This window comes from Mercenaria mercenaria, chromosome 14, assembly GCF_021730395.1.
Source record: "Mercenaria mercenaria strain notata chromosome 14, MADL_Memer_1, whole genome shotgun sequence".
Taxonomy (NCBI): Eukaryota; Metazoa; Mollusca; class Bivalvia; order Venerida; family Veneridae; genus Mercenaria; species Mercenaria mercenaria.
Window position 1 is genome coordinate 55838387 of NC_069374.1, and position 17143 is coordinate 55855529.

The 17143-nt window shown below is 33.8% G+C and overlaps 1 protein-coding gene across 1 annotated transcript in view; it reads left to right on the forward strand.

The window, feature by feature from the left end:
• Positions 1-7247: 7247 nt before the first annotated feature.
• LOC123527907 (phosphoinositide 3-kinase regulatory subunit 4-like) overlaps positions 7248-17143 on the forward strand; it is a 56748-nt gene continuing 46852 nt past the window's right edge. Inside the window, exons 1-5 of the mRNA XM_053522642.1 lie at positions 7248-7253; positions 9494-9576; positions 10445-10511; positions 10893-11040; positions 12260-12306. Coding sequence (XP_053378617.1) covers positions 7248-7253; positions 9494-9576; positions 10445-10511; positions 10893-11040; positions 12260-12306 — 351 coding nt within the window. The remainder of the gene's footprint in view (positions 7254-9493; positions 9577-10444; positions 10512-10892; positions 11041-12259; positions 12307-17143) is intronic.

The following is a 17143-nucleotide window of genomic DNA, read 5'->3' on the forward strand; positions in this document are numbered from 1 at the left end:
TTTTATTAGACGAGTTTGAAAATATTGTATAAAGAGACAAATGTATTATTTTGTTTTTATGGCATGTCAGTTCTTTTGCTGAAACGCCGACATTGACAAAGTAACTCGACCAACATCTGACGTCAACGTTAAAGTGTTATTCCACTAGCGGAATATCAAATTGATATAATTACTTTATTTCACTGTTGGCGCTTATAATAGATGTAAAGAAATGACGTTTTGTAAACATTTGAGAATATGAAAAAGAGACATTTCAAGCTTTTATATGAATACCGTTTTTATTTTTATTTTTATGGCATGAAACATACCATATTTCACTCATGGGTACGCCACATGTGATTTTTTTTTATTTTCATACCGTAAGATGGAAATAAACTCCATATTCCTGAAACAAGATGAATGTCCTCTATATAATTAAACAAAATTATATACAATTTTGTACTACCTTTGAGTGAATGTGGGAAGCATTCAACTAATGCTGGTGCAAGTACTTACATTTAAAGTGAAGAAAGCTGACGTTATCAAATATTGTTTAATCATTACTTAAAGTGGAAATGTGCGTTTTTCAAGTAAAGCTCCAGCTGAATTAGATGTGTGTGTGTGTGTGTGTGTGTGTGTGTGTGTGTGTGTGTGTGTGTGTGTGTGTGTAAAAGGTTGGAGGGAATTATAGCTTTTAACCCAATATACCAAACTATTCCTGTTACCAGTACGTAATAATAACTTTCCAAATATGGCTTTTCTTATTTTGACTGGGCAGTCTTTTTAAGAAAAGTCAAACTGCACACAGGAGTTGCTTCCCTTCAACTTCAGAAATCTCTACCTATAGTTAAGGGAGATCACTGAGTAGAAGATTAAAGAAAAGAATTATTATTTTCTTAGTCCGATTTCTTTATTTCTAAAGCATCAGCTTCAAATACTTATTCGGCATTATCGTTAATTTAACCCATTTAAATGCACAGCAGCCGAAAATTGCTTTTATAAAACATTCACCAAAAACACACTATGTGCAGTAAGATGCGCATAATGCCACTTTAAAATTTTTGCTTTTTGCATGCAGATAGTTTTGTCTAGCTCTTAAATGTGCGGCGGAAGAAATGTACAGTGTTAGTATGAATCAGGCAATGCAAACGTTCTTTTCTAGAGAAACTTCTTAGCAATGTAGAAACGTCTTTGTTCAACCAGACTCAATCAACACACGTAAATCTTTGTTTGACAGCGAGACGCCAAACGCTGTGCATACAAAACTTGCCGTGGAAAGTTATTGAAACAATAATATAAGTAGATGATCGTTATTGCTACTAATGGGACGATAGACTAAGGTATTTTATGCACTTGTAAGGTATCATAGTTACAGGGTCTCATTATCTACATCTGGATAGGCTTCGTCTAAAATAGCGAACGTAATAGGAAGATTATACGGCTGTAATTCCCCATTGTTAAACTCTTCTTGCTGAACGAAAAGTACTCTGAGAAAAAGGGAAAATTTTACAGTCTGTTACCGATGTTTTTTTTTTGAAAGATGGGTGAGGATATACTGAAATTCCGATATGATATTATTTTGATTTTCTATAAGTACGTGTATCGTATAATCGTATACTTCGTGCATCGAATAATTTGTACTTCACGCACAGTATCATTTCTACACTTCCAGTCTTTCTATAGCTGTTGCTTGGTCGATGTATATTTTTTTTTAAATTAGCGAAAACATATCTTTATAACATATTCTTTTGTTCACAAAGCTCCTGAATTATATTCTCCATGCACGTACTCCATACTTTTCTCATGTTTAAAAATTTAACATTTATGAAAGTTTGATTAATTTTGTGATTCTGGAAATGCCTGCGAAATAGGCACTCATATAAAAATTGTCGTTTTCTAACAAGAAGACGAAAAATATGGATACACTGAAAAGTACATTGCTTTTCATTATTGGATACCAATGAAAATCATGTGCGAGATACATGTACTTTAATACAAAGGTCAGTTTTAAGCTTTAACATGATACCAGATATAGGTATGTACCGCTTTGTTGTAAAGGTTTATAGAGCTTGCAATATCATTTAAACTTTGTACAGCATTCAGCTAAGTACGTTAATTTTCGTAATACCCCGCATGTTGTAAAAGACAGCCACGTGCTTTACACCCTTTCTAGTGTTGAAAGTGCTTCCTCCTGCTTCTCTTTAGAGAATAATTCTTGTCAAAGCACTATAAATATCAGAGGTTCAAAATTTTCTAAATTGAGTACTCGCACCTCCATAATTCTATGAAATGCATCACTTATGCTAAGAACTAAATCTAGATTAAGGGTGAAAACCATATGTATATGGTATTCCGCAGTAACATAATGGCGGTATTACATTGATATAAACATAAATATTAAGAAATCTGAATTCTCAAATGTGTCTGTTAATCTGTGGAAATGGCACTTGTCGTTTGTCTGTAATGTGTTCCGAACCTAATTACTAAACTCAGCTTTTATGGCCACCAAGGGCTCTATAGATCTTATTGTGTGCGCATAACCGATGAATACATTTGTCAATGCTATTTGCAATAGACGATCCTCTAAGTAAATGGCTTGTTACATTATATGTTGTATATCAAATAGAATTAGTGGATTTTAACAAAGACATCAGTGCTTTGGCAATTAAAACACCTATTTTCGCAAATTTAGTTTCGCCTAATCAAGGCTAATGTACAATTCTTAGCAAAAACTTGTTTCGCAAAATTAATGAATAAACCTAATAAGTAACATTTTTTATCCAATTTCTTCGAAATTCCTTAGTAATAGCCAGGTAGTGAGATCGAGTTGAAAGAAAAAAATGAGTTTCGAGGGAACCAAGATTAGTCTTGGACAAACCTGACATACCAGGGAATGTATTAATCATTATAATAAAGATGCACAATCAAACAATGAATGTTAGGAGAAAGAGATAGTGCCAAATATACTTTTAATCTGAAATAAACACAAGAAATAGAGCAACAAACATGATTAAAATGCAAGTAAATATTCGATATGATAATGTTTAAGAATGATATATAAGATACACAAGAAAAGATAGTGAAATATATGTCATCTGATATATACATTAATATTGTTCAATTTAAGAAAAAGGGTAAATATGTTTATAACATTTTTCATTTCAGCCGACTTGTAAAATGTATGCTAGGCATAATATTCTATACTAAAGAAATGATAAAAACTCTTAAACATTGTTTTTAAACACAAACACAATGTAGACATTTGAGTAGATATAGTACATTGTGATCAGAACTTTATACAATTAATGTTGAATGTAAATATATAAAATTTCAGACAGAGTTTAACACTTTAAAAGTTTTTATTTGATAATTTTCAAACATGTTGTTTAAGCTTTTCTGAAATATCACATTTAATTTCCACGCAGTCCCTTTTACAGACAGTCCTACACCTATCAAACCATTAAGTGTTACATCTCCAGTTATTATTGGATTATTGTGGGAAGACCTAATCTGACTGTAAAACAGTTGTTAAACACATACACAAATTATGACATCACAAATTTTACCAGTCTAATAAAAAAAAATCAGATCCACTATTAAAGCTAAAATTTAAACAAACTGTTATGCGTAACGTATCACACATCATATATATAAAGGTGGAAACACTCTTTATTTAAATATTTACAGATCAGATGACGCCGAAAACCAATTCTACTCGATCCTCGAAGAATGGCCAAAACGAGTACCAAGGCTCCTACTCGGAAGTTTCTTTGAGTCAGCAATTTTCCGACAAGGAATTTCTCGAATTGTCCAAGGATACGACTGGGACTAAAATTCTTACTGAAGATATGGAAGACGCTCAAAAGTGCAGCGATCATCAATCCAGGAATATTCAGCTCAGGTTTGCGAAATAAAATGAAAAGTCAAGAGACACTTTTATCTCCGTCACTATTTACATTTTGTCTCACACAATAAAATTATACATACGTATTATCAGGTCCGTCATTGGCAGATAAAAGGAGACATGTTCCATTATGTGTGCAATTCGGGGTATTCTTGTCTCTGTTGAGAGTCCTGAAACCAATATTTCCTCGTAGCTGAATTGGCAGACAGAATATAACACACGATGACGTGCTACGTATTTGTAATATATTCAAATGACATGCATTTTATGATTTTTTCCGCATTGATATTGATGCAGTTTTCAAATTTAGTATCCCTTGTCCTCATTTACGTTGTCAGACGGTGTTCAGTAATCATTTTACTACGTATAAAAACAGCTTGTTCCCCTCGACTAAAGAGCATTTAGAGTAAGTCTATAACACAATGAAACAAATTACAACCGAGTATTTAATGATATGGTACAGGTAGTATACCGGTTGGTATGTACGAGGTAGGACTAGAGTTGGTGTAATTATATAGTTTCTGATACTATCGGCTACATGATATTTTTAACGCTTCTTGAGAATACTCATTAGATCTTGACGTCCATTTTTGGTGAGGAATATTTAAGTTGGACCGTGTGCACATCCGTTCATTTGACAAATTTGGTGCGTTGATTCCATAGTAGGGATATTCATGTATTTCATAAATATATACCTTTGTATATTTCCATCATATTTACAATAAGACAAATTGACAGGTCTTTTAGAATAAAATGCAATACTTGGAACGCCTCTTATTATGAGATGCGTTCGATTGAACCAACTGACCAATAGTTTCATGTTTTTGAGCGAACGTCAAACGTCAAACTGATGACAAGTTAGATACTCTTTCAATAAACTCTCTTCAAAGCTCTATTAATTCATAAGTCAGCGTCAAGTTTTCCATTACCACTTTAACAACCGCTGTCGGCTAGTAAAGAGGAAACTAAAATATTGAAGTTAAAATGTTTTCATAAACAGAAGCTAGGATATCAATAAATTATTTAAGAATCAAAATTCAGATACAAGCCGAATAAATTATTACGACAAAAATATTTTATGTGAACAAATCAAATAACGAATAAGTTAACATTTAACATTTGCAGATAGAAATTGACGGAGATATAAATTGAGGGAGATAGAAAAAAGGAAAAGTGGTAAATTAGACATGCTAAAGTTGGACCTTATGATTTCTTATGTACTGCTCTTAGTGTTGACAGCCACGTGCGTTTTCACGAGCCCTTTGTGGCCAGGAAACAGGCAGCATAAATTACTATCGTCAAGACATAAACGGGAAATACAGGTACTTGTTATATTGTTTCGTAGCCCTTGCAAAACAAAGTTTTAAAGAAGTCTTAACAGCGTCTTAGGGCCGATATTTTAACTATTTTATCAACATTTGGCGTAAAGTAAGTCTATGATTTATTTCATATTGTATTCGCTTTTGTGTGTTAACTGAAACATTGAAATAAAATAATCACGCCAGTTGCCAGCAAAGTATTTGCATATGGAATCAATTACGTTGTTCATACAAATTATACAAGTCATCGCCGTCTTTAAGATTGAATAAGTATCTTATTTCTTCAATAAATATGAAATAGAAAACTTCGATAAACATTGTGTAATTACTATTTGAATATTAAGAACCGTGTATTTCATCTGATGGGAAATCACACAAACTTTCATAATATTGTTCTATTATTTTCTAATAAATACTAGAGATTTTATGAAAGAATTATTCTTCTTCTACTTGTCTGAGTGCAACAATAGCTCCTTAAAACGGTAATGTACATTTTATCAGTTACCCTATTTCGTCTTTATATTAAATACGATCACGTTCCTTGAATGTCTGAGTCACAACAATGACAAATACGTATATGAATGCACTGCAAATATAGTTTCATTTAATGAAATCATATTTACTCTGACTATTTTTTCGCTGTGCATAAGGATACAGCATGTAGTTGCGAAAATACTAAAACTGCTGCAGTCATGGTGTTGATGGTATTTGTATTTTTTATGTACAAATGTAGGATCAAATAGTTTTCATGAAGTGCACACCAAATGCAAAATATTCACGAAAAGTACAACCAAAAATGAAAACAAAATAAGTTCTGTTCACACGAGTGATAGACATCAAAATTTTAATATCAATTGTTCAGTAAACCAGTAGTTTATCTTAGTTCCGATCTTGTAAAAACAAAATTAATGTAATGTTTACTAATTTTCGCTGTTGTCTTTTTCTAAATTTAACTGAAAATTACGTAATAAATATGAAAAGAAAAATCTCTAAAATGCTGGCAATGAAATAAATTAAGTTAAGTCTGCAGGAGTTCGCTAAGTTATATCAAATGAAATCTTTGTCATTATAAATACATTGGATTAATCCGTAAGTGATACAGTTCATTATGTGGAAAAAAGATCATAATGAAATCAATATAAGATCATAATGAAATCAAATAACTCTCTTGGAATGCCATGCGTATGATTTCGTTATTTTTTTTCTGAATAGAAACACAAACATCCTTAACATTTACCCTGCTAAATTTCTAAAATGGACTGGTCTAGCATTCCATTTTGGCAATACAATTTATTATTCGAAGGGGTGTTCATTGAAAGTTTACTGACTGAAAAGCGAAAACTGCAGACCATGACCAGCCTGTACGGATGTGCAGGCTGATTTTGGTCTGCAATGGGCACAAAGGGAAGTTCAGTTGCTGCCAGCAGGCTAAAAGTTAATTCACTTATTTGCCGCCATATTGTCGTCATATTGTCATATAAATATCTGGTAATTTTGATACAAGGCAACGTCATTTGTAATAATTACATATGTAAAGCAACTGTATTTCATAACAGGAACATAGGACTGAAAATGGATTTTGGTACAAAATTTAAATCTGAACATTCTTTTATTGGGCTGACAAGGAAGTATATCAAAAGTTGTTATTTCTATGTCTGTAAATATCTGTGTTTTTACATCAGAATTGCGCGATGTTTACGTCAAATATTTCTTCGATGGTGCATGAGTTGATAATTCATATTTGCGCTGTATATCAATATAGCTAAAAGAAAACACGATCTGTTAATTCGAATTGCCATAACAAAAAGGTCACCTGGTGGATATATTATATATAAGATTGGCACTTAAGAATGAAAATAACAATTGCTTGAGATAGATATTCACAATAATAGTTTGTTTATCACGTGCACTGTTTAATTGTTTTCTTAGTACTTTCTTAGAAAATTCGTGAAGCTCATTCTGATACGATATATGGTACATTACTTGATTTATGAATTTTCCGACTTACCAAAAGTTTTTTTTTAATATTCTGAAAATACTCGGAAATGTCGGTATATATTTAGTTCAGCATATAATTTCGTATCAACTAGCCACGTAGTAGTTTCACTTTTTGTGCAGCCATGGCAAAGCAACAGCTTTTTCTGCATAACATAATATGAAAATATAAACCATTATAGGAAATGTTTAGGGAAACCATAGTACTGCATATTATATACACAAGAATCCCTAACATTAAGATACATCTAACAGAAAAAGCATTAGCAGAGCCTCTTATTAAGTTATATTTTCCGAAAATGACTAAGGAAATAGTGTTATCAGAGACTGTTGTTTCTCAGAAAATTCAGTTCCGAATGTAACAATTTTAGAATACTTCAGAAAGTTAAATTTGGAATAAAACAGGGTTTATCTTTACACATTGTCCGCATTTGCGCTTTAAATCACTGACATTCCGTAAACACGTTTTCCAATAAAATATTTATAGGTTATTAGCATTGTATCGGGAAATATGCACGAGTTCTTCAGCGGAAATATTGCGCGACTTTAGGAGCGCAATATTCTTCCGCTGAAGAACGAGTGCATATTTCTTGATGCAAAGATAATAACCCTTTTATTACATACGCATCTACACGTATAATTATTATGTAAATATCATAAATATGTTCTATAGCCTAATAGGGTTGACAAACTGAACTAAATAGAAAAAAATAGTGCAACAACACCCCACTGAATTTTCGTCACGCACCCATAGAAATATCTTTTTGTCTGAAATATGTTCCATGTAAACAAGACTAATTTGACTGTTAAATCATTAGAAAATAAAATGATACAGGTGCAATTTTCTTTTAAATTTCAATGCTTCCTGACAGGGTAACCACAGATGCAGAATTTCAAAAAGCAATCATTTATTCTTTGTCTAAGTTTTAAAGATGTTCTCTGCTTATCTTTTATTAAGCTAATTCATCATTAGATATACATTAAAATCTAGTAAATCCACATCAGGTAGATTGCTGATACAATGCCTGTTGTATATGGAATCAAACATTTGAAGGGCAATGTCCCCTGTTTTCTTACTTTAACATGGATAGATCTGTTATTTCCAGCATGACTTTGCGCAGATTCCTTGTTACATAAATAATTGTCAGGTGAGACATCAGTGTCAGAATTTTCAATCTATGACAGTCCTACTTATGTGAAATGTTGTTTTTAGCTCGACTATTTGAAGAATAAGTAGAGCTATCCTACTCACATCGGCGTCGGAGTCGGCGTCAACCCTTGGTTAAGTTTTTCGTACCAGTCCACATTTTGACAAAGTCTTTTGACGTAAAGCTTTGAAACTTTCAACACTTGTTTACCATCACCATGACCAGTTATAGGCAAGAGCACATAACTTCATCAAGGATTTTGGCTGAATTATGGCCCCTTTTGACTTAGAAATCGTGGTTAAGTTTTGCGTACTAGTTCATATTTTGACAAAGTCTTTTGAGATAAAGCTTTGAAACTTTCAACACTTGTTTACCATCACCATGTCCAGTTATAGGCAAGAGTACCTAACTCCAACAAGAATTTGGGCTGAATTACGGCCCCTTTCGACTTAAAAATCTCGGTTAAGTTTTTTGTACCAGTTCATATTTTGGCAAAGTCTTTTGAGATAAAGCTTTGAAACTTTCAACACTTGTTTACCATCACCATGTCCAGTTATAGGCAAGAGAACATAACTCCATCAAGGATTTTGGCTGAATTATGGCCCTTTTTGACGTAGAAGTCTTGGATAAGTTTTTCGTACCAGTTAATATTTTGTGTAAAGTGTTGACATATGGCTTTGAAACTTTGATCACTTGTTCAGTATAATTGTCTCTATCTGTAGGAAAGAGTACATAACTCTGTCATCTATTTTGGCTGAATTATGGCCCTTTTTGGACTTGGAAATTTGTTCTGTTTTCATACAAGTCCACATTTTGTCAAAACTATTTGACATGTTGCTTTTAAACTTTGATGAACACTTGTTTATCATCATGATTTCAATCTGTAGGCAAGAGTACATAACTCTGACAACTATTTTGTCTTAATTATGGCTCTTTGAAATTGGTTCATACATTGCCATTTAGTGCAAGACTTATCAAAATCCACAACTACAGGAACATTGTTTGTCTTTAGAATCTTTTTTTTCTTTTGTCTAGATATCTGGTAATGTTTTGACCCCTTCTTCAATCAATTCTTCAAATAGTTGAGCGCGCTGTCATCTGACAGCTCTTGTTTAATGTTGATAGTAATTATGGATATTTGATTTCAGTCTCCACTTGCCCAAGATCCAGCTACAATTGTAAGAGCAGCATTTGCTGAAAATATAGCCCAGCTTGCAGAAACTGCTTTAAGGTATGTGCACCAGCTACAGTTTATAGGTACAGTCAGACATGTATTACCGGTACCATCTGGCTAGTTTACGGATAGTCTGTGAATCTACCAAGGTGCCTGCCCATACTTATAATGATGCTCTGAGAGGCAATAACAATCTCCCTCTACCATAAAAAAATATGAAAATTTGCAATTTGGCTAAATTGTGTATGTTTAACTCTAAACCCAGCAAAAAAAACAACAACAAAATACCTGTATTAGGCAACAAGCCATGACAGAACAGAGAGTCAGTTTTGTAAGTTAACTTACTGGCTGCTGAAGGCAGGTTGAAATTAGAACAAAAAGTCCATTTGGGAAGTCAGGTGGCTGACCTGCTTAAAGCCATTTTCTGCTTAATACAGATGGCTCCTTGACCAGGTGCAGCTGTATCTGTTACCGTCTGAGTGTAATGATAAATGTTGAAGATAATGAAATCACTGTCAAGCTGAACTTTGGGTATAAGTCGATACTGGAATGTTTTATTCTGTTGTTATGTTAGGTTAACTGCCCGCTGTTACATGACTGAAATACTGTTGAAAAACGGCGTTAAACCCAAAACAAACAAACAAAAGATAATATAAGCTTACATACACACAAAGACAGTTTGCTATGTATTTCAGGGTTGTAGAAATGATGCAGCTCAGTGATATAGAAGATACAGTTTGCTGTATATTTCAGGGTTGTAGAAATGATGCAGCTCAGTGATATAGAAGATACAGTTTGCTGTATATTTCAGGTTTGTAAGAAATGATGACAGTTGTGATTAGAGATACAGTTTGCTATGTATTTCAGGGTTGTAGAAATGATGCAGCTCAGTGATATAGAAGATACAGTTTGCTGTATATTTCAGGGTTGTAGAAATGATGCAGCTCAGTGATATAGAAGATACAGAGGAGAAGGAAGATACTACAGACTTTGTAAGATTTATTATTGACATGTTTGTGATCTTACTGCTTCGAAATTCTTTCCTATTTCACTTTTTAAATACAAGCCTGAAATTTCTCAAAAATGTCAAAACTTTTAACAAGGAGATGGTCTTTAATGAATGAGGTACATAGTGTAAAAACTGTTTACAGCACTCATAAAGATCAAGGTTAAAATACTGTTTAACTTACCAAATCCGTAAAAGGCTATTTCTTGAACTGCAGCTTTGTTTTGCAAGATCACGATATAAACTTTGCACCATTTTAAACATCTTCCATGTTGGAAGTTCGATCCTTTTGAATTTGAGAATGATGTCACAATACAGGAGATAATACAAGAGAAAGTTGTGGTTTTATTGAATGTATATATTCCAGTCAACATATGACCATGAACTGCAAGCATTACAAGAGATAATACAAGAGAAAGTTGTACAGTTATTGAATGATGCTGATAACTCTGTGAAGAGAGCCCTACTTGACAATGGTATCACAAGACTGTGTGTCTTCTTTGGAAGACAGAAAGGTAGTGTACTGTATTTAAATGGTTATTTTAATGGGTCGAAGAGTTAGCGAATTTAGAATTCCAGACATTTGGCGTGCAGAAATATTAGCAAATTCCTTTTTTCCAACTTGCGTAAAAATAACTTTTCATAAAAATCACTAATGTGTCTGGCGTAATAATTACATTTTTGATGCATGACAGCATTATTATCCCTTATATGGAGCTAGTGAACGTTCATATATAAAAGAATGTGCTATACATAACTAAAATTGTTGTTTGTCTTTTCTTTATAAAAATAATAATTACTTAAAAACATACTAGTATTTATTAAGGAAAGCAGAATATGTGTAATTATCAACCTGAAAAAGGCTAACAATATGTATTGAAGTAAATCCTTTTATTACATTTTGTAAAGGTGTGAAATGCAATTTTAAAAGTTAGAATGTTTTCTTGCTTTCATGCTCGCCTATGCCAGTTCTGTCAATAAATGAATGGAATTTAATCAAATTATGATAATCTTTACCTTTTTGAAATATAGCCAAACAACTCGGGCTTTTTTGTTTTGACATATTTAAGGCCTAAAAAAGATAGCTTCAAAAACGTGTATAGTGTACAGACAGAGACAGAGGGTCAGTTTCTCTTGTTTACTACTGGTGTTTTTATGATGGGTTGGCTGATATTTACGCTGGAGAAAATGTTAGCGAATTTTGTCAATTTGTGAAGTTCACAAATATTTCCACCTCGCTAACTTTACCACTTATACAGTATTTTGTCATAATTTGTATAGTGAATATTGGCTTTTTACTAGCACATTTGGTGGTGGCATACCCACGTATGTGATGTCGTTATGTGTCTAGGAAGCCATTTCTTGAGATATGTTTGAATTTCATGTAATCAGTCCTAGTATTGTGTAAACTTTTACCATGTTTGTCTAAAAAACATACTTTAGATCAAGTAGAACTGGCACAAATTTATAAATTCAGGAAGAAAATTTGATTTACAACATTTTGTTTAAAACAAAAGTATGTTACTTTTAATAATGATTTTTAGTGTGTTTATGCTTCGAACTATTAAAATGGGAATAGCATTGGTATTGAACAGTTTTGAAATTTACATTACACGTGTATCAGTTTCAAATAAATCTGTTGCATGAAAAATTTTAAGAAACATTAATTTTGGTTAGTGAATACAACAAGTTTCCTATAAAATTATAGTTTAGTTACCTTTCTGTGTATTTCAGCTAATGATGTTCTTCTGTCACATATGATAACATTCCTAAATGATAAGGTAAGATTGACAATAGAGCCACACCATGATAAAACCGACATAGTGCATTTGCAACCAGCATGGATCCAGACTGTTCGCTTTCAAACTTTATTGCAATTAGAGAAACCATTAGCGAACAGTATGGATCCTGACCAGACTGCGCAGATGCGCAGGCTGGTCTGGATCCATGCTGGTTGCAAATGCACTATGTTGGTTTTCTCATGGTGCAGCTCAATAATGATTTTCTTTTTGTTTCAGTAATATTTCAGTTTTCTTATATACCTAAAACATTGTGTAAAAATATGCTTGCATTTCACAAAATAATGCAAACTTCCTGAAATCAAAATAGGTCTGCACTAAGTGGAAATCTTACTAAATGTATTTTAGTTTTGTCTGGACTGCTTTCATCAATATCCATGAGCAATAAGTTTATAGTGTATAGTTTATAGTATTTGGTCAAAGTTGAAAAAAGTAGGTAGCGGTGTATAAGGAAAATGCTGTGTAACTGTAGCATGATCTGGGATGTATATGACTTGTGGATACCATCAAGGCGGATCACACTGACCCTCTGTCATCACAAATAATTTATCATTATGTCATAGGTGGGCCAGTGGTCTAATGGTTACACTTTTGACTGTCAATCCAGAGGTCCGGGGTTTGAATCCCAGTCCTGGCACTGGAAATTTCTGAGATGCTCTTGAGTGTCTCCCACCTAACTAAGAGGCCTGTACTGGTTCTTCCCAGGAAAGATGGCTTCTTGTGTATTGGTGCTATACATTGGGCGTGTTAAAGAACCAGACTGTCTATTCACACAGAGCTAGGCTAAGTTAGCCAGACAGGCCTGTATCTAAGGATTTCTCTCTGTCTGTTCTAGGGGCTTTATCTCACTCTGTCCCTCTGGTCAGATCGCTCTGTGTCTGTACTAGTAGAGGATGAATTTCATGCCCTGTGGCTGCGTTTGCTATATGTGAAGTGTCTTTGAACATGTTTATCATGAAAAGGGTATATATAAATCTGGTATAATAATAAAAATAATCATTATATGCCCGAAGGGGACATATTGTGTTATAATGCCGGTGTCCGTCTGTCCGTCCATCAGTTCGAAAAAAAATTTTGATGCACCTAGCCCAAAAACATGTTTGATATAAATTGATGAAACCTTGCACGAGTCTTTATCATGATATGAACTTGTAAAACTTCTATTTTTCGTCTGGCTCCATCCCCTATTTCCAGAGTTATGGCCCCTGATCAAAAATGCACATTTTCGCCCTGTGACATGTCTGGCTCAAAAGGTATTTGATATAAATGGATGAAAACTTGCATGAGTCTTTATCATGATATAAACTTGCGCACTTCCTATTTTTTTGCCTGGCTGCACCCCCTATTTCCATTGTTATAGCCCCTGAAATAGTCAAAAATACACATTTTCACCTAATGACGTGCCTAGCTCAAAAAGTTTTTGATGTAAATTGATGAAACCTTGCATGAGTCCTTTTCATGATGTGATGGACCTTGCACACTTGGCATTCTTCTTGAAATTTTTTGCGAATTACAGAGTTACGGCCCATGAAATAGCCAAAATAGTTGATTTTTTGTTTGTGATGCTCATAGCACAAAAAGTATATGGCCTAGAATAATGAATCCTTTATATAAAATGTTTATCAAGGCTATACACCCTTAAGACTGCAAATATTTTAATTATTGCCCTTTATTTTTGACAGATGTAACAGTGGGGACACACCCTGTGTCCTATATGAAATTACCTCCCTTTTGTATGATGTACAATAGATGCACCTTTTATATTAGTTTTCCCACAAATTTAAATATGAATATGTTTTAAGTAATATGATTGGTATTGATAGATATAAAAAGCTATTATCTAAAGATAGTACCTTAGTTTTTATGCCCCCGGCATCTACTGATGCGGGAGGCATATAGTGATTGTCCTGTCTGTCCGTTTGTCCGTCCATACGAGGTTAACCAAAGAGGACTGTTTCATCTAGGATCAGTACCGCTTACAAGAATGAATTGATACTAATACAGATGTAACCTGTGACCATCCCTCATCTTCAAACATCACCTGACCTCAGTTTAACCTTGACCTCATTTTGGACTTAGGTTGCTTTATACGGGCCATCTCTTGGTTAACCTAATGGGACCGTTTCGTCTAGCATCAATACCGCTTACAAGAATGAATTGATACTAATACAGATGTAACCTGTGACCATTCCTCATCTTCAAACATCACCTGACCTCAGTTTAACCTTAACCTTATTTTGGACTTAGGTTGCTTTGTATCGACAAGGATGCCACTGGGGGCATCAAGCGTTTATTGAACGCAGCTCCTTGTTCAAATTATAGTTATGAAGTTAAAAAAACTTTGAATGAAGGCAAATATCCAGCTGTTTTTCAAAAATAAATATATAGACAATATTTTAATCAGAAGCGTAGAGTTATGAGCATTTAATGTTTTCATGTAAATGGAAGTTTTGTGATGAAGGAAATGTAACTCTTCTTGAACATGGAGAGCAGAAACATCAAAGGGACATAATTAGTAAATATTTTATATTGGGTACATTTGATTTAACATTCAATTGTGATCTGGATTGCTAAATAATGATCCATGATACTGTGTGCTAAAAATTTAGAACATCTGGGACAGTCTGTTAACAGAAAAAAGATGCTGTAGCAGAATGCAAATATATAAGCTCTGACCGGGACTCGAACCCATGACCTCTCACACCTAAGGCTGACACTCTACCACTTCCCTTTAACAGCAGTAGATATAGCTAGGCAGTTTAAGTGCACTGATTACATTACGTGAACTGGAACAATTTTGTGACAATAACATCATTATCGATGAACTCCAGATTATCGGCGTATTCGCTTTGTTACCTAACAGCAGTTGTCGTGAAAAGAAAAAATATAAACTAATGCTGTCAATGTTTTGATCGGTCAAAACTGCCGAGAGTTCTCTGACATTAGAAACTTACTAACTGGCAGTACCAGTGAATTGAAACTTACACTGAATCTTATATATGTGCCCATTTAGCAGTCAGCGAACGACAAAGACAGTGCTCTTTGTCAAAATATAATCAATTATTTAACCAGTTTTGAGAGGATTTCAATTGAAAGGAAATTACAGTTACAAACTAAATACCTTTCTGCAACACGTTAAGTCATTAGCATTCACTGTCAATCAGTGTTATGACTAAGATCGACTGTCATTCATTCATTCCAACGATTCATAGTCAGAGTCCGATGTTTACATTTTTAATCGTAACCGGTGCACTTGTAAAAGCCACTTTATTTTGAAAAATCAAAGTACGCGAAGAGCTATGGTACGGTCTCTATATTATCAGTTGTAGACTTGTAGAATGCAGACCTGGGCACAAGCTATAACTTAATGGCTTATATAGCTAAATGTAGCATTATAATTATGGCTGCAAGAAGAACTTTTTAGTACTTAATCAAGTTTATGTCATGAATTTCATTTGTTTATTAATTACTCCCTTTAACCCTTTCGCTGCTGAGGGCCCGATAATGTTATGTACACTGTATTTGCCAAGGCACTTTCCTGAAATCACCTTAGTTTTGACAGAATATTTTAGAGGCTTTATTGTACACAGAAAGTATATAAAACCTATAAGTTTTAGAAAGAAAAATAATAAATGCATACAGATGAACAGATCTATTCTAAAAGAAATCTGGTTTTACTTTGAAATATGCTGACGTAAATGTGAGACGGGTATACCCGTCATACAAGTAGACAGCGAAGGGCCTAGATGGCGAAAATTCACCATAAACAGCTATAAATTTGCTAAGTATGTAAATCTTTATTTAGAAAGCAATGCAATATGAAGTACCTAATCTCCTTATCGAATCTTCGACATTTAGAGGGAATATTGCAATTGTTTTGTCTACTTTACCCTGCAGCTGAATCGCCGTCCACCATTTTGAAATGTGGAAATTTACTAGTCACTTAGGTCATTGTGGGCTTTCCTATGTACAGTATTTTAAAAATACTACAGCAAACACAGATGGAAAACATTCTTTTTATATGATTGGTTGCTCTGGGATGAATTCATGTGACGTCATTTGAATTGTTTACATGTTGGAATGTTGGGAAATCCCAAGACGGGTAAACCCGTCTTGTAGGCAAATAGGCTGACATAGAAGTGGGACGGATATACCCATCTTGTAGGCAGTGGGTTAAAGGCATTTGCGGTAGCTTTTTTTGACCAGTCGATATTTACCCCAACACCATGCCAATTTGGTTGTTCCTAATCCCCATACTGTACATCTGTATTCAGGAACTATTGGTTTTCTTCAGAAATTGGCATAAACCTACATCTATTACATCACAATAGTTCAGAAACAGATAAAAATCCATTTATTAAGAAATCTGCCATTTGATTATTTGATATATTTCTAGGTCACATGTTCAAATCATTGACGCCAAAATGGCCAAATGGAGTAGATAACCCTATTGCTTTTAAGATCAGTATGTTAAAGGTTAAGGATGCAGCAGCCAGAATGATTCCTCTCTGTTTCTTCCTTTAAAAATACAGTAAAAAAAAAACAACAGTTTCTTCAGAGTTTATTCCAGATGTTCCTCAAGTGAGTGACCCAGGGCCATTTAATCGTCTTGTCAACTATCTTTGCTAAAGCAGAATACTGTCAAAGATTTTGGCTAAATATATGCTATTGTTTGAAATAGAAATTGATTACATATTTCATACAAACCTGCGGTCTATAAATGCATGCCACACCCAACCGCGTTGTAATTTAATTTAAGTCAAATCTGCAAATGTGACATACAAATTTTCTTTTTGTTTTAGATTAGGTAGACATAAGC